Source organism: Cebidichthys violaceus, unplaced genomic scaffold (genome assembly GCF_023349555.1).
Source record: "Cebidichthys violaceus isolate CVI_PGR_0920_01 unplaced genomic scaffold, fCebVio1.0.p SCAF_6, whole genome shotgun sequence".
NCBI classification, from domain to species: domain Eukaryota; kingdom Metazoa; phylum Chordata; class Actinopteri; order Perciformes; family Stichaeidae; genus Cebidichthys; species Cebidichthys violaceus.
Genome location: NW_027176816.1, coordinates 9679289 through 9701303, shown reverse-complemented (window position 1 = coordinate 9701303; position 22015 = coordinate 9679289). Strand labels below are relative to the sequence as shown.

At 40.0% G+C, this 22015-nt stretch overlaps 1 protein-coding gene across 1 annotated transcript; it reads left to right on the top strand.

Moving 5' to 3' along the window:
• Positions 1-1308: 1308 nt before the first annotated feature.
• On the top strand, positions 1309-21406 carry LOC137889066 (probable G-protein coupled receptor 153). Its single transcript, XM_068732687.1, has 3 exons — positions 1309-1732; positions 16672-17303; positions 20939-21406. The coding sequence occupies exons 2-3, from the start codon at positions 16930-16932 to the stop codon at positions 21399-21401; spliced, it is 837 nt and encodes a 278-aa protein (XP_068588788.1). The 5' UTR covers positions 1309-1732; positions 16672-16929; the 3' UTR covers positions 21402-21406.
• The last annotated feature ends 609 nt before the right edge of the window (positions 21407-22015 follow it).

Here is a 22015-nt window from a genome sequence, read left to right as displayed (position 1 = left end):
GTCCATGCTAACAGGCATTTCTTTCACCAAAAATATGGTTTTGAAAACAGGATTTAACTATGGTCTTAATATAAGCCTTTCTAGATGTTTTTTTGTTGTTATTGTAAAATAAAACTAAGTAATAACTTAATGTAACTGGGGCTAAAGACCCACGTTGTAAAACATAATGCAGCTTTAAAGTCCCTAACTGATAGCAAGAGATACTGTAATTCCAAAAATCGTATAATTTCTGAAAGATTGAAGGGTTTCAATTTACCTGCAGCAACATTAATTAAGTTACCAAGTCCTCCTCCAGCTTTCTCTGCATGCAGTACAACTCTCACTGTGGTTTTGGACAAACTTTTAAAGTTATCCTTAAATGTGGAATTAATGTGGAGAAACGGGAAATCTACAGACAGACAGAATGTGTTTATGTTGCATTCCCATTATGTGATTTCAATATTAAAACACATGTAAACCTTGAGGCTACAGAGAAGCTTTAGGTCAGTATTGACTGGATCAGCTGTGAAACTCAGGGGACATTTCCCATCCTGCTTCAGTATCTGGAGGAGCATTTCTGTTTCAGGCTCTTCAGTAGCACAGCCTGGTACTGCAGCACTGTGGCGTGTGTGTAGGCTTATCTGTTTTAATGAATGGGGAGCAGTGAGAGTGTGCACTGCTCATGAGACCATCCACCAAATAAATGAAAATAATCCTTATAATAGAGGCAGAAACCAAGGCACCAGGGACCTCTCTGTGTCTCTGCTTTCATGGAGGCCTATTCGTTTTCTCACTGGGTACAATCTAGGCCCCGAGGGAGGAAAGCCGCTCTTACAGAATCATCCAGGAAAGGAGTCTTACATAACAAGTCGTATAATGTCAATGAAAAGAGCTCATTTAAAGGAGCATGAATAACATGAGAAAATAACGTACATTCATTGATACAAGAGGTTCAATGCAGATGTTTGGATGATATAAATAGATGGAAAATTAGAATCATGCTTATTGCTAGCTGCAAAAGGGCCACCATAGCCATCTCTTGTTTCCATCTTCTATCTCTTGGTGAAAGGAAGCTTAATGAAGTCCGTTTATTATCAACTCATTCAAATGAGACCTTTAATGAAAAATATGCCTTCATGTTCATTCAACAGCTACGGGAGTGAAATTACCTGTTTTTATTCAAAGCCAATGTGCAACATGCATGAGCAGTTTTCGCTCTGTCAAAATGCCGACCTCTTTTCCATGAATTATTTCTTATTGCGGTTCACTCCCACGGCCACGGAGCGTCTGACCCGCGCACGAGCCTGTGCTGTCGGGAGCGCGCAGCAATCATGCCTCAACCGTCGCACGCCTCGCTAGTGTCGGCAAAATAGAAGGAGACATTCGTCTTTTACCTAACAAATCACCCGCTCTTTCAGCCCTCGTGTTGTCGCACGACCGCCCGCCTCGTGGTGAAGAAGCTAACACATTTTTATCCAAAACTCGCCGATATTTGTGTCATTTGTTCTCCCGCCAATGAGACAAAGAGGGTAACAAGACACGAGAGGAGTACAGCTGTGGTGATGTAGTGTTTCGGGGCTCATCCTTCTTTTCGCAGGTCATTCCTTTAAGTTGACGCTGTCGACACTCCTGACGCTGTTCAGTTTTGGGATGTAAACGGAACTCTCAGGGACCTGAACTGATGTGACTCAAACGAGTGTTTTCATTCCCCGGAACAATGAGCCCCGTGGGAGCCCGAAACGTCTCGTGAAAGGTAAGATAAAGACTCGCACAGCTGATTACAATGATGCCAGACTCACTGGTGCTCAATTTGATAGGTGTAGTAGGCTAAGAAAACGACGAGGCTTCATCCAAACAGGTGGTGTCCTGCAAGCTCAACTGATGAGAGGGGGGGGAGTAAATTAACACATTTGAATGAAGATGTAACATTCCTGTGGACCTGCCGTGAAAAATCTGACCTATTTTGAGGATTGCGTTACAATTCATTTGCATGCAACACAAATGCGGATGAGGAAGTGACCTAATTGGAAGATTGAATTACAAACTTGATAGATAGGCTTCCTATGGGCAGTTATACAGTCATTTAACTGAGTCAACAGCGTCTTTTACAATAGATCTGTTTGGTAGCTAATTACTCTGAGCTGCTAGGTGAGGGATTACTAGAAATGACCAAGATTAGACGATATAGAGGAAAAACGCACCAGTAATGTGAACCAATACCCAGATAGTGCTCTTACACTGACTACAGGCAGATTGTGACATAAAGATATTGAGTTTCCTGCAAACACAACGCTTATCACACATACAAGAGGGAGACATGTAAACTGATGCAGGCAATGTGCTGAGCTCAATCTTAGCAAAGCTTCACACCATAAATATTTTTTTAAATAATGCAACTGTATATCTTTGTGTTTCTTTATAGCTGTTTTATCAAAAGATAATTAGCAATTTTCTTGACTATGCGATGCATGTGTGATTTGCCGTTAGTCAACCTTCAATGCTAAAAAAAAGAAAGGAAGTAAATTTTGCAATTCAGCTTGACAGAAGTAAAACGATCAAGAGATTTGGACACCGGATGAAGTTCCAATCCAACTTGTAAGTTTGGAATGAAAGTGTTTAATATAGCTAACGTTACATGTTGACGCCTGCCATTACAACAGCGCTTGCTGTGATGATGGACTGAACCAGACATTTCTGACACTGATGAGGACATTCACAACTCCCATACCAGGCCAAAGGATTTACCCTTTTCAGTTCCAACCAATCTCTTTATTTTTTCACCGTGCAAACATGTATTTGACAAAGAAACGCAACACAAATACCTACTCTTTTAAAAGCTACATTTTACCAAATTCAGATGTCATGACTTTACTACAAGTGAAAAAAGATAAGAGAGACTGAACGGGCTTTTTTTGTTTTGATTCAGTTTGTTTCCCATCAGAGCAGACACAGCAGAAGTAAAAGAGTGGATAACACGCAGTCGCAGGTCAGAAAGTGGCCATGCAAGCCAACGATCACATCCACAGCTCAGACAAAGTGCTGTGGCTTACATGTGACAGTTGCTGCTACACCACAAAAGCCTCACGACAGATCTCAGTGTTTCGCGGGGCATATGTGACATTTTGTTTGTCACACATTTGGCTCTGTCATTTTGTGACTGCGTTAGCTCGCTTTAACACTATTCTACTTTTCCCTTACACACAACACATTGAGTCTGCCTATTGTTAGACGGCATTATATGGCAATTTGGTATTAATGACAGTGAGAAGAGTATTGGAAATTATATTCCGTCTAGTCTCTCGCACCAGTTTTACTTTATTATTCATAATAGAAAAATATATTTTCTGTACAGTATGGTATTATCCTAAACTCTAAACCCTCTGCCATATGGTGCCCAGTGATCCAGCTACAGTCATAGCTGGAGGTAGCTTAACATAAACAGAAAGGGAGCCTCTAGGGTTACATTTGTGATGGAAAATTCAACTACTTACTCTGGTCGCTCAGCAAAGAAAAGTGCTTACAACGTGCCTCAGTAACATCAAACAGCAGGTAGGATTCTGGCTTGTGACTTTTTTTTTAATACCTTTTTTATCTTATTTGTAATTTGTGTGAAGGCATCCAATGGACGCTGATTGCACCAGAACGGCTTGTAATCTTACAAATTTACTGGAGCTTTGTGTTCGTGGAAAATCAAGTGCAGGAAGGGAATTATGAAAAGCACAGTAGATATGACATGCTGGGAGCTGGCTGTTTTTCTAATGACTGCACACAGTATTTAAGAAAATTCTGTCAAGCTTGGTTGCAATTGTAGTTTGTTCTAAATGCGTTCTCACAGGCCAAACACAAAGCAGCAAATATAAAACCTGTTTGGAAGTGTCTAATTAGATGCAATATAGGTTTTAGATGCCTTAACTGTGGTAGGAAATACCCATTGAGGATGTCTTGATATAAACTACTCAATTTTACTGCACCGCAAAAGCAAATTAGAGCTGGAGTTTTAGATTTCACGTTAAGTTATGTGTCCCGCTGCCTTGTACAAGTACCTCAGAGCATAATGCTATTGATATTATTTGATGGGTATTTAATCAGTGCAGATGAAATGGTTGTTGCTTTTTCACCATAATGCTAGGGAGACTATTTTAATAGCGACCCCATTGGCACATTGATCTGGGAGGTTGCTTGGCATTCAATAATTTGCCAGTTTGACGTATAATCTCCAGCAGGAGGATATCGATTCAATAGAGTAATTGTCTTAGCTTATCTCTCTTGACAGGCAGGTCAGAGGTCACGGTCAGATGAGCACCTCCTAGAGCTTTTTTTATTTTCTTTCTGATGACCGGAGCTGATAGTGTTTCACTGGCTCCGTTTAGAGACTTCTGTGGCCGACACAGGGACTTGAATCTGGGTCCTCTAATTGGCGAGCAGGCTGCCGACTCCTTCTGCCTCCATGCTGTGCATTAGTGAAATGCTGTGATTAAACGGAAGGGGCATTTGCTCACAACATGTTATTGTTGTTTTTGTATTTCAGTACTTGAGCATGGCTGCTTGTGCATATTTGCTGTCTGGTGTCACATGTTGTACATGGATACTTTACAATGACAGCAGCTATATAAGCAGAGTTACTCACCACAGGAAGATGATACAGATGTATGAAATGCACGATGTGTTCTCTTCTCAAATAAACTGTGCTTCTAAGACAATGTTTCATTCTAGTTTGTGTAAATATATAAATATCTGCTACTGCTAACTGAACTTTGGCCTTGTTTTACCCCAAATAGACTGGAGCAGAGTGGTGATGGATTTGAGTAGCTTTTATTTTTCCAGCAAAGGAACCGATTCCCATTCAAGACAGGCCATTAACAGACTAACTGTTGAAGTAGATGTAGCTGAAGTGGTCTTCTTTCAATGAGGCTGGTTTGGTCTGTATTTGTGCAAAGGGACCTTCTACACTGCAGCTAAACATTGTTAATCGTGGATGAGTGAGAACCATACAGACTGAACTCTAAAGTACTTCCTTCCATTTATCGTAAAACCAGAAGCTCAGAGGAGAAATTTACGATGCAGTCGAATAGGTTTTTTCCTAACCCCTTTTCCTCGAGATGGGAAAGATAATTCATAAAGACTGAGGAAAACATAACCACAGTGATTAGAGAATCCTGCACTTACTCCAGGCTACAGATGTTCTTTTTAATGCAACTGTATTTATAACACATAGAAAATGAGTACAATGAAAAACTCAATGCTGTCCGAAACAGAATCACACCTTCTCAGAAAGATGTATTCAATTTATCCAAAGTGTACAATAAACGGTGACGGTGGATGTTAATGACTGCTGAATGGTGCTGTGCTTTAAAAGGAATTGTGGGATGGCGTTATCTCCTTCCTGTCATAAAGAATGGTCCAGTGTATCCTAGGAGATGAGAAAGCATTGAAGCACCTTAGCATTTAGAGGATTCGACGAGCTCTTATCATGGCTGCCACTTTTAAATGCTTCGGGGTCTTTTCACTCAGTTAGTAACCTTCCTCAGCTAAAAAGACTATTTGACCACAGCCTTGTTGTGTCCTATTTTTGGGTCCTGGTTGACTAGGGTTGCAGTCGAACAGTCTTCTACAAAAACTTTTCCAACTGAGTGAAATGACCGGGAAGAAGTGACAGCCATGATAAGAGCTGGTCAAATTCTCAGACTGCTAAGGAAAGGTGCTTTAATGCTTCCTTTCTTGCCTCCTTTAGCATTGGATACACTGGAACATCCTTTATGAAAAGGAAGTAGTTAATGCCATCCCACAATTCAATTTAAAGCAATGCACCATATCTCTATATTTCTTTTTTGAATTCCAACCTATAGCCTGCATCAAACTACATGGGAAGAATGCACAGGGAGAAGTAACTAAATGCACATTTAGAGGTCCTTCTTCTGAACATCGCCAACGCATAGTTGCCTATCCTAGTGTAAGTGCTGTTGGGTTCTTTTTACACCGTGGTTGTCTTTTCAGAAGTCCATATGAATTGCCTTTCACATCTTTACTTGACCTCATGACGTTTTACATCAAAGTCGAGGAGAAAGTGTTTAGGAAAAGACACAAGACGTCGTCTTTTGTTTTGTTTTTTTTACTGTTCCACCGGGTCAGAATGACTCTACTCAATACGGTCGCCTAGTGATGATGTTATTACTATAAAGAAGCTGACTCAAAAGGATATTGGGAAATGTAGGGACATTTATTGTGCTATTATCTTGTAATGACCACTTTCGGATACTTTCTAGGCTTGATTTAGGAAATGACACAGGAGGAGTGCTAGTACACCAGCACAGCCGTGCCAGTTTGACGGTTCAGCATTTTCTTTTTGTATTTATAAGAGAAAAATGCAGCTAGTAGATCAAAGTCTGTTTTCTGCTGAATGTGGATCCAGTGTGGTTGCAGTATAGTGCAACAGAGTGCCTAATGTGGTGGTGGTTTGTTTACCAATGGTGTTCCAATAAAGGGATGATAAGAGATTGTCAGATATTGGGAACGCAATAAGCCCTCTGGCTGTCATGTTTATGAAAACAGTCTTGGTCTTAAGGATTTTGACTGAGGTAGGAAGGCCACATTTTTGCTTGAAAGTTCAACTCTTCACTTCTGGCTGCTTTCTAAAGTTCGTAATACTCTGCTGTGCGTCCTCCTTTGGGTATAGAGCTCAGTGTGAACACACAGAGGCGACAGACAGGGATTTTGATAAATCTTAATAAGTATGCATTTCATTAAGGCTCATTTTAGGCTTTAGTGCATGTGCATTTTGAGTGAGACCACATACTGTATAATGACACAGATAGAAAAGTAATAGAGTATGAAAGCACTCTCGGAAATGACTCGGCCAATCACTGGTGGGAACAACAAACTGGCAATAAGGATGAAAGGTTTTTTTTTTAACTTTATTTAAATTTTTTCCTTTTTATGATTCTGTTATGTGTTTGTGACAAAGTCGCCTTCATGGGAACTTTAAAAAAGTGACAACATTGTCATCTAGTTGTACTTTCTTCCAGGAATGCTCCTTTCTTAAAACGTTAAACCTAAAGTTCCAAAGAAGTCACAAATATTAGCCGTTTGGGTCCTAAAGAGGTGAATCCCCTTTGTTGACAAAGGGATCTTCTTTCTACAGGACAGTAGGTTGAAGCCGATCCTGCTGATGATTTGTCACGCCAGGAGGAACGTCTCCTGGATTCCTTGATAACTAGATAATGAGCGCTCACTGGAGATGAGTAAGATTGATGGTGTTTTGCCCTCTGAGGGCCATTGTAATCCCTCATGGGGTGAGGGAGAGCTATTCACCAGCACTTTGTGGGTGACACCGTGCTCCATGACAAAGTGTGCCTAAACAAGTTGTTGAACTATACTGATTACAAATTAGAAAATACATTTGAAATATCTATTTTGTCATGTAAAAACAGTAATTGTTAGAATAGATGTGTTAAAATTCTAATAATCTAAAATGTTTAAATAATGTCCTCTACTTAACTGCTGACTCTCTTATTTATGCCTTTATACCCCTCTCTTTAGGAGGCCATGTCGCTGAACATTTGTAATAATAACGTTTAATAACCCCTTTAAAGGGTCTCATATTATAGAAAGTCAGATTTCCATGTCTTTTTTTATTATAAAGTAGGTCTAAGTGATATATAAATACTGTGAAAGTATCAAAAATATTCAAACCACAGAGAAATGCACACGCCCCCGTATTTAGAAACTGTGCCTTTTTTAAACAAGGTTGTGATGTCACTAGGGGTGAACAATTCATTGAAATCGCAATACGCAATAATATAATTTATTTATTAAAAGCGAAGATGTGTGTCAAAATACCATTTTAAATTATATATTGTTGTGCTGCAGAGATGCCCTGGCCTACACATCATCTAGAGACTTAAGAAAACATCTTTGTTTAGAACAGATCACACCATAATCATATTAATGTTAGTATGTCAATTAATGTTAGTATGTCAATGAATAATGTAAAAATTGTCATTCCCTCTATTCCTTGCAATATCAGTCGAAGTTATGGCAATTGGATATTTTCATTCCTCTGACTCAGTGACAGCCGTGGCCGTCTTTACATAACATTTCTACATAAGATCTAGTGGAGTGTTCAGAGGTGAGACCTTTCTCCTGGCTGATCTGTGAAAATGTTAACGACCAAATATTTCAGTTAAATCCCACGTTCATCCTTAAAATCACCACCACCATTAACATTGCAAAGTCAACTACAATCAGACCTTAAGTTGGAAGTTGCTTAAAATTTTTTAACAGTTTCATCCTGTAATATGTAAATGAAAATATAGAGAAGACTTCAGTGTTGATCTTATGCTTAATCAGGCTACATCTTCTGATCATAATGATTACCTGATCAATATTTCAGCATCAGAGAAACATAGACACATGGGTTTGTGACTAGAAAATTTTATAATCAGTAGATTTATAACTGGTTGTTCACTTTACACAAGGGGGATCATGGTTTGTTTTGTTCACCTGCGTCTAGCGAGAAAAAAATGCAATTACAAATTTGCCTGTTACTTCAGTACCATGGACAGAGCCATGGTCATGGCCATAGATTCTAATTTGCACAAACCTCAGTCAGATAAAGGATCAATGAGTCTGGCGGAATAGGCTAACATATTTAACAATCCTGTGTGTGTGTGTGTGTGTGTGTGTGTGTGTGTGTGTGTGTGTGTGTGTGTGTGTGTGTGTGTGTGTGTGTGTGTGTGTGTGTGTGTGTGTGTGTGTGTCTCTGTGTCTGTCTGTCTGTCTGTCTGTCTCGCGACTGCTGCATTTTGGTAATTTTGCTTTCAAATCGTCTACTTGTTATAATCTATGGATTCTTTCCCCCCCCCCCCCACTTATTAGGATCTCCGTAAGCTGCTGAGTACAAACTTTCCTTATTTAGAGAAATAAACTGACAATAATATTTTAGAGCAGTCTACATAAGTAAACAAAGGGATCTGATTACAGCCAGAGAAAATATAGCATGATGTTGGCAGATGAGAAAGAGAATTAAATCAGTGAAGTACCTTTTTTTTATACTTTATATGTTTTGTAATTGCCTTTAAGTGGGACAGGGAAATGAGTGACTGCCCCTGACATTCCCAGCACTCAAATCTGTAGAGGGCTGCACTTGTATTGGGCAGCTCCCTAGCATGAGTGTTTGTAGCTGTGTAAATGTGAAACAGGGTGCTGCTGCTGCTGCAAAAAAGCTTACCTGCTGACTTGACTTTCAAAGTAAAGCACCTGTCATGTGTAAGCATCAAAGATGTAATATTAAACACTCTGGGGAACACTGCGCAGCCTCCCAGGACAGAGTGTATTCCCCTCTGACAGCTCCAGGGACGAGTTGCTGGTCGGGCAATAAGACCCCATGCGTCCCACCCGTCACCGGGGAGCTTATTAAAGAGGTCCACTCCAGCTCCTGCCAACTGGAAGCTGAGAGACGAGGGTTCGGATTACACATCCACACCAGCTTTCACTTTGTGCTGATGAGCGTGATTAGATAGAGCTTTGAAAACCGCCATGTTCCTTGGAACAGGTTTACATGTAATAATTGGTCTGATCTCATTCAGACACACTGTCATCTATTTTGGCCTTTGTTTTAATAGATAAATGCTTCTTTATGCCTGCCAAAATCGGTCTAGGCACACTTGTCTCTTCCTCTCTGTATCTCAGCCGATTGTGGTTTGAGATGAAGAATGAAAAAGTGTTTGGTCTTTTTTTTTTTTTTTTGCAGTTCAAAATGTGACTCATGTGCCAAGTGAAGAAAACCTCAGTTCCCTACACAGCAGTTTTCATCAGCCCTTAATGCTGATTGTATTCCTGCAAATGCTTTTGTGCAAACAGGCTGTCGTTTATGTTTCCACTGACGGATAGTTCAGTGTAGTGAATAATTATGCTGTGTCTAGAAATGAAACCAGCAATGCTGAGTCATCTGTATTGAAACAAACAATGGGGTCGAAAGCATTATAATACATCAGGAAAGCAGTCCCTTTGGTGTTTTCTAATGTTTTACACTGCATGCTGAAGAAAGTTAATATTTCTAGCTAATAGAGGACCTTTTTTTTTTTTGTTGGAACAAAGTCTCTAGCTCTGTTTTTGTATTGGTTTATTTGATAAGGGACAGTGCACATTAATAAAAACATTTCTGTAAATGTGGCAGAGCTAGCTGAGAGGTTATTTCTCATCCGTAGTCCCTGTTGATGTCATAGTTATTATAGGTAAAGACTCAAGCATTGTTTGATGGCAGAAGTCTCAGAAATCAGTCATTTCTTTTTCCAAGGCTAATTTCATTAGGTTAAATATAAATTATTTACCGTACCTTTTGCTCTTAAGCGAGTCTTCACATCTGGATGTAAACGGTTCATGAGACGAGAAGTTCAAAATTAGTAATTATTAAAATACCGTTAAAGCTACCATGACACATTTGTGTTTCCTAATCTTCCTCAATGAATCTGTGCCACTCTGTTAACATTCAACATCTCCATGTTAGAGATAGAGAGAGTCTTTACAGCCTGTGTGTAATTGTCAGTGCTGATTTCCCCTGTGTAGAGGGCAGATTTGGCTCGGAGGCCCAGGGGATTGTGGGTGATCGAGCTGTTAGGCTTTCTAACCATAGTGGAACTATCGGTCAAGTGTTAAAATATAAAACAGTGCTACAACTACTATAACCACTGGTATTCCTGTTACTACCACGAATACTCCTATGACTACCACCACTACTACCTCTACTAATACAACTATGTACTAAAAGTATATCGTAGTGCCAAGACAGTTTGCAATATGTGTGTTTTTTGTATTTATGCATCACTTAATTCAGAGTAGATTAGTTTAACCTGTTTTCCATCCAGATGTCATGTCTAACACTCGTGCAAAAGTTGCTACATTTCCTGTCATTGCGGTTAATGGTAAACAGTTTTTTCTCCCTTGGTAATGTCAGCTCAGAATATGCTAAAGATGGGAGAAAGTGAAGAGGAAAAATGGAGAGAAAATGCAAATGAGCAGTTGATTATGATCCACAAACCTTCCATTGAACAAAACAATAAAAGGTTAAACAACAGCGCGTTTGCGCCACTTATTCTTTGAAGGGTTACTAATGAGGGTTAGTAATGAGCAAACTGAGTGGGCTCTTTAGTGTCACTCTTAGTCTGAACAAAATCTTCTTAGTTGTTACTGCCAGCATTTACACTGTTTGCTCTCTTTCACACTAAATGTTTGGCTTTAAGCCTGGAGACTTGTATTAAAGAAAATACCTCACAAATCTTAAGAGTAAGATTGTCTCTAAAACCTTACACCAACAAATGAAACTCCACAAATGGACCGACTCGCATTTGGATGGGAGGTACTAGAAAAAGCCAAACACTTTAAATAATCGTCAAAGATATTGTGCAGCCAAGTCCAGGGGAGATAACGCCCTCTTGATCCTTCTTTTTCTGAGTCATATTTCTGAACCCTTTCATGTTGCCTCCAGTCCATTTTCTTAACAGACATATGTTTGAACTCATCCTCATCTATATTTTCTACTTGAACAGTTAACACATAAACATTATCAAGCAAAGGTAAACCTAACTTTTAGTAATCCAATCCACTGATTGTGTTGATTTCAGGCCAGTATCCTAATAACCTTCGTAGTGGATGATTCTTTGATATATTAGTTATGATTGATTAGTTTGTGTCACTGGTTTTCTGTTTCAGTTGCCTGCTTTTCTCGTTTTTTCAATCCGACTTGCACAACAGAGGACTGTGGTGAAGTTTATCTTCTCTTATCTAATTTGCAGTCTAGGCTATTGTTGTACTTTGGGTTGTATTGCAGAGTTTACCCACATTGTAGATATGATTGTCTACATTTTTCATTTTCTGATCCCTGAATATGAACGGTGAAATTTTTTTTTGAAGGCAGTGTAGCACAGCACAATAATTAGGGGCATTTTAATCAACCTTTTATCGTAAGTTTTGTTCTGGTTCAGTGCTAGATGACACTGGCTGCCTTCATTTTTTGTCAGTCCGGAAGATGAAGAATTTATACAAATTATACACATAATACCGTAACACATAATGCCACTCAACCCATCCAATTTCTGTATTATGTGAACAGTAAATGCTAACTAGCTCAAACTGAGGTAGTGACTCGACATAATGCCTAAATGGTGGGACAATCACTACGACGAAGAGGCAAAAATTGGATCAAAGTTGACATCAGCAGTTAAAAATACCATCATGTATTGTTTGCTTTAAGTCTCCACAGTACATACAGTTGTTCCCGGAGGTAGAAAAACAGCAGTTGCTTGTAAACATCCTGGATTAACCTTTTGTACCCTGTATTGCAATTTCTTTTATTAATTGAAAGCTGCCATTGTTCCTCTTGAGCCTCATGAGTCACCCAAGCAGCTGCTTTCTTGCTTCAGGTGGTAAATTGTAGACATGGCTAGATAGGTAGAAAGGAGATTTTTTGGGTATATTGTGCTTAAACTTGACATGTATCATTGTAAGGGAGCACATTATTAGTTAAGTGGTCTCTGTAGTCTCTCTGTGGCTGCAAGAGGTATTATGTGACATTTATGAGCTCTTCCAGAATAACAGATCTGACTTTTCTTCTTTTTTTCATTCAACTTAATTAAGCCAAGGGAGCAATTCCTCCACTGTAATTGAAATGTTTATTTTTATTTCTAGTAAACTCTGTGGATGTAGGGAAGGCATAACAAATCAAAATCTGATTTTGATGTTCAACCATAGCAACATTGTGATCCATGGCTATGGGAAATGGCACATTCTATTAATTTATTTGAAGAATGTAAGAGGTGCCGAAAACATGTATACAAAGCTGTGACAAACGAGTGAATTACGACAGATGTACAAAGATCTGTCAAGTACCCAGAATGTAAAAGGGATGGTAGTACTGATGATCCCACTGAAAATCATCATTTTAGTTTTAACATTGGCTTATTTGCCCTTTTCATTGACACACAGACTTGTCAAAGCAGGAAAAGCACAGGTGTGAGTAATATTAACGATGGCTATTATAAACCAGCACCCAGCAGCAGAAGTGAGCAGCAGTCAGCGAGTCGAGGGCTGTAAAGACCCGCTGCAGAAGACATGATCAACTCAGTCCGCAGAGACCTGAAGCCCCGCCCACACTGCTGCGCAGAGCTCTATCGATTGTTTATTATTCATTCTTACCATTATTTATTTCTTAGGATGCATCGTTACCGAAACATATTTCTGATATCGGTCTGATACTGACTGAAAAAACTGCATTAGGTATCAGTGACGATGTGCCAATCTGGTATTGGATACCATTACTTTAATAAATAACAACTCAGTACATCTTTATCTGTGTATTTATTTGTTACATTTTGTTTTACAAAGTTAGGAAAGCCATGTTTAAGTCAAGCCTGATTTAGCTTTAGACATCAAATAATGATCTCAGTCACTTCCACACAATGACGCATTCAGCTTATTAATTTAACACTGGTATCGTATCGGCCAATACACAAAGTCCAGGTTTCATTATCGGTATGGTGACGGAAAAAGTTTATTAATCAGGTATTAATTTAGTTATTGCCACATGTATTGTACTGAATTTATTCATACATGCTTTGTTATTTATGGATATATACAGGTAGGTATCTAATATTCATTGTAATGAATTCATCCTGAATATTGTGAGTTTTCGTTGCCATGAAAAAGGAAGCTGATTTTCCTGTGGCTTAGGATGCTCAATTTAGGTGATTCACTATTAAACAACAAGCTCATGTAACTCCACTGGACTTGCTCAAACTTGCCATGCTTAATAATAACAGTCATTGGCCTGAGGATGTCAACAAGCCAATTTTAACTCTGAGCCATAGCGCCACCTACTGGCAACCGGAAGTCGGCGTTATGTGACAATGAGCATCCGTAATGCATGTCTTTGCGTGTTCTCTAGCCCCACACAGTGGATACAGGAACTAGTGAGGCCACACATAGCCAACGCCGTAAAAAACGTCAAACTCGTGGGCGCGCTGTCCAATGGTCGCAGACATTCTTACCAATTGAGGCGTCCCGAAAGAGTAATCATTTTAATAGTAATAATTCTCTGTGGGTTTGTCACTATGAGCAACCCCCATACATGTGATGAATACTTGTATATACTTATCCCCACTTTCCATTTTGTTTAGTTATGCTGACGGAAAAAGGTGTTGAAAGGGTTGGTCACATTGTGTTTATTTTAGCTGTGCTTTTCTGATTTTCCGAGACTAGCTGATTGAATTTAGTTAAAAAAATTCACTTAACAGTTACCTGGACAGAAGACATGTGGTACGTGTTTTAACAGAAGAGGGTCAGGGTGACGGTAAAGCCTATTCCCACTGTGGGGAAGATGGGGAGGTAGGGTGAGCTAATCGACAGAGAAAACTCAGGTGCTGCAATACCGGCAGCAGCCGTCTGTGATTCAGAGATTGAGTAATATGTGAGAAGGTGAAATTATGTTTTGTGAAATAACACCAGGGCTGTGAGGGAGCTAGTGATCCTCTACGAGTCTACGGGACCTGAAAATGCGTTGAGCTGGAACTCAGACAACCTGAAAGTCATAAAAATACAGTTTCATCTGTTCTGCATCACCAGATAAAAAGTTATATTTTATTTTATTTTGAACATACGAATCTTGCAATTTCAATGTTGGTGTTTAGTGACGCATACTAATCAACCATAATACTAATACCAATTAAGTCCATCACCAGGTTTCTGTTTTAGTTGCCACCTTTTCTTGCTTTTTCAATCAGACTTACACAAGAGAGGAATGTGGTGAAATGTAACCTTCAAAACTGGATGTTAATCCCATAAAACAAGATTTTCTATATCTAATTTTTTCTCACTGTGACCAAACCCCACAGTTCCTTCACTGGCAGGCAGAATAACTTTACTTGTGTATACTTTACAAAACTACTCTGACTAAGATGGCATTCCTGCATCTGTCTTTGTTGCTTCTAAAAACACGTTAATCTTACTTTCCAGTGTTTTGATACTGTTACTATGTTTATTGTTTGACTCAACAGTTTTCAGTCAGACTGCAGCTACTTTTTTACATTTTCTTAGGGTGTGATAACGCTTTTTATCACAGTTTGTTTTCTTGTATTATCTTTTTTCAAATCTATTTTTATGTTTGTTTATTAGAGTTGACAGCCTGTTTTGGCGGCAGGGGGATGACAACACACTTGATCCCTTTAACTTGAGCTACATATGATGGTCTTACCTTGTAGGGTGTTATTGGATGTTAAGAACACAGAAAAAGAAGAAAAAGACAATTTGACAATGAAACACTGCTGAAAGTCAGATGTCATTTTGGCATCTTTTACAGTGGTAGGTGTTTAGTACCATTATTCCACTCCTAACAAATTGTGCCACATTTTGATTTTTTTAAGTGTCACTTGTTCTGCCTTGTTCAATTAAGTCACTAGAGTTAAGGTGCTTTGGTGTGAATATGTAGTTCCTTCTTAAACCAGCAGAATATTTCATCATGTGGTTGCAGGACGACCTCCTGATTTTATATGGTAACACGGGTCCTGAGGAGCGTGTAGATGCTGCTTCATAACCTCCTGCTGACAGACGTTTAGGGTGCCATTGGAGGGACGAGTGAGAGAGGAGGATTAGATCAGTGGCAGTGAGAGCACGGTGCTGATGACGTGGTTCTTGTCATTTCCAGTGTCCCCTCTTTGGGGTCTTGCCCAAAGCACATCAGTGTTTGGACGAGCCAAAAGACAGGAAATGGACGTGACAACACGCTCCAGCAGTGCCAAGCATTTTTTCATTCCACAGTGGGGGAACCAAAGTCCTCCTCTGCTGATTGTTGTCTGGCTGAAGCTGTGCTATGCTGGAAACGGCCCTAAAAACTGACTAAAACTGGAGCAAGCTTTTTTTTGTTTGTTTGTACTTTCAATGACTCCTTGTAACAGTTATGTCACTGGTTTTTAAATAGGGGTGGGACAAAATGACTGAAACACCTTACAAAATAGTAAAGCCCTGTACATCAACACGACAAACTGTTGTCTAAAAAATACTTAAGAGTGGAATCAACACCTCTCTGACAGCATCGACCAAAAATCCCCAATAATTATTTTCATTACGGATTGATGTATTGAGCAGCAGATCCTCACAACTAATAAGCTGGAACTAGGGGATGTTTTGTGGTTTATGCTTGATGAATGACACAGTTAATTCATTGTTACCTAATTTGTTTTAATTGACTATTAGATTGATGAATTAGTTGACAAATTGTTTCAGCAGTAAGCTTTACAAAATGGAATTGATTTCAGGGCAATCCGATTTGCATTTTATTGTTTCGGTTATTTTGTAGCATTCTGGTATGAATGGATTTTGATGTGTCAGCAGAATAATTTTTCAGTGGCATTGCATGCAAAGTGTTCCCATCATGCGTCCATTCAGTAAAATATATAGCAATTGCATTTGACCGTATCTTTACCCTATTGTCTATCATATCACATGCAGCATTTTTTTAAATAAGCTCTGCTGACTGTTAACTGTTCTTAATCACATGACATGTATGGCTTTCAGTATCACCAACTGTTGTGATTAACTCTATTGGTTGACTGAGATGAGGGATCATGTATGATGAAGGATTATTAAATTAAATTGAACTGACTCATATGATCTTCTTTACATCCTTTCCCCTCTCTCCGTTCACAGGCTCGTAAGGGAACTGGCCCGGCTCTTTCATCCTCCCCCTCCTAACAATCCGCTGTGTCGCAACTTCACCGTGTCCTTTCCCTGCTGTGGCGCTCCCATGGAGAGTGCACGCCCCCCCAGATAGGATGCCTGCCTTGCCCGACGTCCTGCATCCCTTCCTGCCCATCACCACCACCTCCTCCTCCTCCTCCTCTCGTGTACCTGCTCTCGCTAACAGTTCCTTGCGGACCCCTGGGCTCCGCCCTGCCCCACTCCAACATGGTGGATGAGGTAACCACCATGAAGGATGATGTCATCAACGCCAACACGCTGGCTTGGCTGGTCTGCTCGGGCGTGTCCATCCTGGCCAACACTTGGAGCATCCTTAGCGTCAGTGCCAAGCAGAAGAAGTGGAAGCCGCTGGAGTTCCTTATCTGCACGCTTGCGGGCACGCACATCCTCAACATGGCCATCCCCATCACCATGTACTGTGTCATAACACTGCGCCGTCAGCACTCCAACTACGAGTGGAACGAGGGTCTGTGCAAGGTGTTCGTCTCCACGTTCTACACCCTCACACTGGTCACTTGCTTCTCCGTCACCTCACTCTCTTATCACCGCATGTGGATGGTACGCTGGCCTGTAAACTACAGGTAAGACACTTTAGTTTGTTGCTCAAAAAGTGTTGTGTTTATGCTCGGTCAGATTAAGCTCTTAATTTAGGTGGGACCATTTTCAAAGGGTAATTTCACCCTATTTACAAATGCATGTCTCGTAGTATCTAGACGGGTATCATACCACTAGAGATAACTTTGCCTATATTCAGGTTTTGTGGTATCTGTCTCTGAGATTTCTGTCTTCACTCCAATTTATAGAGGTAAATGGAATTTTGTTTGTGGTGCTCACAGCCTTAAAAATTTAAAAAGAAACGGCTACATATCTTTCCAGAAACAACATGCTGGTTACTCTGGATGATCCTAAAGCATGCACAATAGACCTCACTGTATACAGTTTTTATTGGAATTTTCTACTGACGCAATAGTTGCCATAAAACTGTATCTCCTGATGCCACTGGAGGAAATTGAGAAAATAAGTTTTATTTATAATTTAAGGAGGGCCAACCTTGACCAAATGTGTCAGCAGAATTCATTGCACACATTGAAACAAAGTGTATTCTGTACGTAAGTAATGTTTTGCAAAGCTAGTCCTATAAATACATTTTTATAGATTCTGATTAGGTTACAGTTGCTTTTTGATACATTCAACCATCCATTTTTTATACATTTCTAAGCAATAGAATTTATAAACAATACATTTTAAATTCTAACCTCCTATAAAGCTTTAGATAAACACATTCTGACATTTCAAGCTGCAAATTTTGGACCACTTGCTTCACTCCTGAGTAGATTACTCAGATGGGATGAAGACGGAGTTTAGATCAGTGTTACTTGTCAGCCTGTTTACCTCAGCTTTTGAGAGGGATGCTTTGCATTAGGTGAAACGTCTCTCCTGCCAGTACCAACACATCTACTGGCTGCAGTTATTTTGGGTAACACCATGATAAAACCCTCTAGACTGAGCATCTGCCAGCTCTAGCTTCCAGCTTCATTTGGCTCCTCACAACAAGTGATATTACTAAGTAATACTGAATAATAAAGATCAGGTTCACATCACATTAACAGTCTGCAGTAACACCATTTTGGTCTCGTTAGATTCCCAAGACATCTGCTGTTCACACGTAATCAGATGTTCTGAACAACATTGCTGCTTCCTTTGAAACAAGATTTTAATGCAATTTTTTATCTGTGTTCAGGGATGCACATGCTGCTTTAACATAACCTGCTCTGATGATTATTCAGGAAGTTTTATTTGAACATTGCACTTTTACAAGCGCATTAAATGACAAAATATTACTGTATTGTCATCGTGTATGTGTAATTTCTGTTTTCCAAACCAGGAGTTTGTATATGGTGTCTTTGTCATCTTGGTATTTTATCTGCAATAATACACAATGATAACAATAGCTGCACAGCAACAAACCTAAAAGGGTACTGATCACATAATCATCAATTTGCTAGTTTAGAATTTGCAGCTTAAGGACATCTTACCTTGAAGCACAGCGCAGAGGGCTTGGCTTTGCTATTCATGAGTAATTTCTGGTCATCAATTGCACATGAATGCATTTGTAGGACAAATACTGTGGGAAATGAATTGAATGAAATTGGTATTCACGTTTGCACAATACAAACAAGCTACGGTGTGAGTTATTGAAATGATGCAGAAACTAATGCTGTGGTACATGTTGTGAGGATCAGTATTCTCTTCCTCCCCTGCTGAAAAACAAAAGAGTGATTTTTACTTCCTGTGGCATCAGATTCTCTGATAAGCCTGCAGATGCACAGCCTATCCACCTAGTCAGCGTTGCCAATTCTGCAGATAGGCAGATGTTCACATATGATATGCAAACTTCCTTTTTAAATCTTTGGTCAATCTTGGTATCTATATTTCTTGTGCAGCTGCCATTATTGGCTGGTGCCCACACAGACATATCAGGCTTTGCTCAAATGCTTTTATCTCCGTCATCTGTTCTCTCACTCATCTGACAATATTCTCTCTCATCTCCTGTCTGAAAGCATCGAGTTTCCTCTCAGCAGCTCCTCTTCTTGTTTCCAAGTCACTTTTAACAATGATATGGTGGAGTGATAGCTCAGGCGATGCACCGTGTAATTGCTGTTCATCTTTCATTTAAATCGCTTCCCGTTTGCTCTGCTGAGGTAGCACGGCTGCCTTGTCTCTGACATTAACACACACCGAAGGCCTGAATTATGAATTCCAACCTTGTACTTCGGCAGCTGTTCCCATCATCCTGCGCTCACTGTCTCTTAGGAGCTTTTTCCCCTCGCAATGCTCTCTCTCTGGTAATAGATTCAAGCAGCTTGGTTACGTAACTTTCCCGTCATATGCACCCCAGGCACATTCAGGAAAGGCTAGCATAATTACTCACAGTGACAACAAGACCTACTTGTCTTTGCACAAAGCCGTAGTGCAAAGATGGAGGCTACTGCTGTCCTCTCTGAGCCATTTCTATTGTCTCAGTGCATGTAGACTAATGCATTAGTAGTTACACATATTTCAACTGTATGTTTATTAACATATTTATGCGAGGACATGCCTTCTATATGTATCCAGTGCTCCTCCAGAGGATTTTAATGAGAGGAAGAAGAGGATGTGTGCTTTGGCTCTCTTAAGGGAGATGAATTGGGTTTCCTGCCAAAGCTGCTCCTGCGAAACTCAGACTTAACAGAGAATTGAATGTATTCCCAACACAAATAATGCAGGAGACGTATGTTGATGTTAACTGCCTATGTTGTCCCTACTTATTATTATAGCTATTTTTAAGGGAGGCCAATTTATAAATGCTGGACTGAGGAGACAAAAGCCATGTAATAGACTGTATCTACGTATTCTACAAAAAAGGATCGGCTTAATGTGTGAGTTCTGGCTGATGCCTTGAACAGCTCAGCATCTCTTTAGATGCAAAAGGATAGCACAATCTTTTTTTGTCAAGTTTTGGAAATGAGTACACCAGTAACTGCCTGTCATATTGTTAGATGTATGTATGCTGTTGCAAACCTTGCCATACCACCAGAGGACAAACACATTCAGCAAATTGCTCAACTGTAACAATTACTTGGAGGAGAGAGGAAATGGAAATCCCTTCGTACTGAAATAGACCTAGATGGCAAAATAGACCGAGGGATGTGAAAAGCAATCTTTAGCCATCAGCAATGCATTGATTTCGCTCCGTTTATCTGAGTGATGTACGTGTAGGATAGTGCTTTTTCAGCTTTTATGTCCAGATCTGCTACATTTATGGTGTAGTTTTCATCAATTTTTTTCCATATAAAAGAACTGAAAACACACACACACACACACACACACACACACACACACACACACACACACACACACACACACACACAGAGAGGTGAGTGGTTTGAGTAACCTACTAGGGCCCACCCTTTACAATCTCCTTATTTAGTCCTTTTTTACAGCATGTTTCTGAAGTTTGTGTAAGGTTTGAAACATACACTTTCAGTATTTTTGGTCCAACCACCTGCACTGTTAAAGTTCCATATCACCTTTCAGATCCTCCAGTATCGGGTCCACTAGTTTAATATCATGAGCTACATGACATTCACAGCAGAAAAAAAAACAAAAAACATTTCTCTTGAAAGCCTGACAGTAGTTTGACTTAGTTTATGCTAAAATCTTGTTCTCCTTCCAGGTTGAGTAACACCAAGAAGCAGGCCGTGCACACAGTGATGGGCATCTGGATGGTCTCCTTCATCCTGTCCACGCTTCCAGCTGTGGGCTGGCACGACACCATTGACCGCTTCTACACCTCTGACTGCCGATTCATTGTGACGGAGATTGGTCTGGGCTTCGGGGTGTGCTTTCTGCTGCTGATAGGTGGCAGTGTGGCGATGGGTGTGATCTGCATCGGCATCGCTCTCTTCCAGACCTTCTCAATCCAGGCGGGCCACAAGGCTGACAAGAACAAGTTCAACGTCCCCACCATAGTGGTGGAGGACGCACAGGGGAAGCGCAGATCATCCATTGATGGATCGGAGCCCCTCAAGACATCACTGCAGATCACCTACCTGATCAGTGGAATCGTCTTTATCTACGACTTCCTGACTGGCTTCCCCATACTGGTGAGTATACTGCCTAAACGTAATTGCAGGTAATTATGGAGCCGGTCTAAGAACGAACCAGTTTAAGGGTAAATCAAAAGTTCCAAATGAAGGCTTTTTTATATTATAATGGGCTCCATTAAAGACTCTTCTGCCTATTTAGATTAAAAAAAAAATGTTCTTCTGCATGGTAAAAAAAAGATTGTTCACATTCCCTCCAAGTTGCAACTATATATCCTAATCCAAACAAACATGGTAGATGCAAGAAACATATGTGGTGAGACCGTGGAGAGCAGGGCCGTCCTTCAATCAGAGGATCGGAGGTTCGAGCGGTAGGGCTCCACCCTAACACCGTTAGGGTGGAGTTTGTTCACTGTAGCCCCTGAAACCATACTATATTTTATTATTTTATGTTTCCGCTCATCTGCGGTTGCAAGTAGTTCAGGCTTTGTGTGTTGGGTGTGATTCTTGTAAACAGTGTATAGTGGGTAACTATTGGAAGAAGTAAGGGGTGTTGATTGAATTCTGTCCATAATAACAGCTATAGTAATAACAATGATAATAATAAAAAATAATATGTTGGCCAACTCGATAGAAAAATGTTGACGGTGCAATTCATCCCTTCCTGTTACATAATGTGTGTAGCTCATAGACCTGTCCCAGGTACA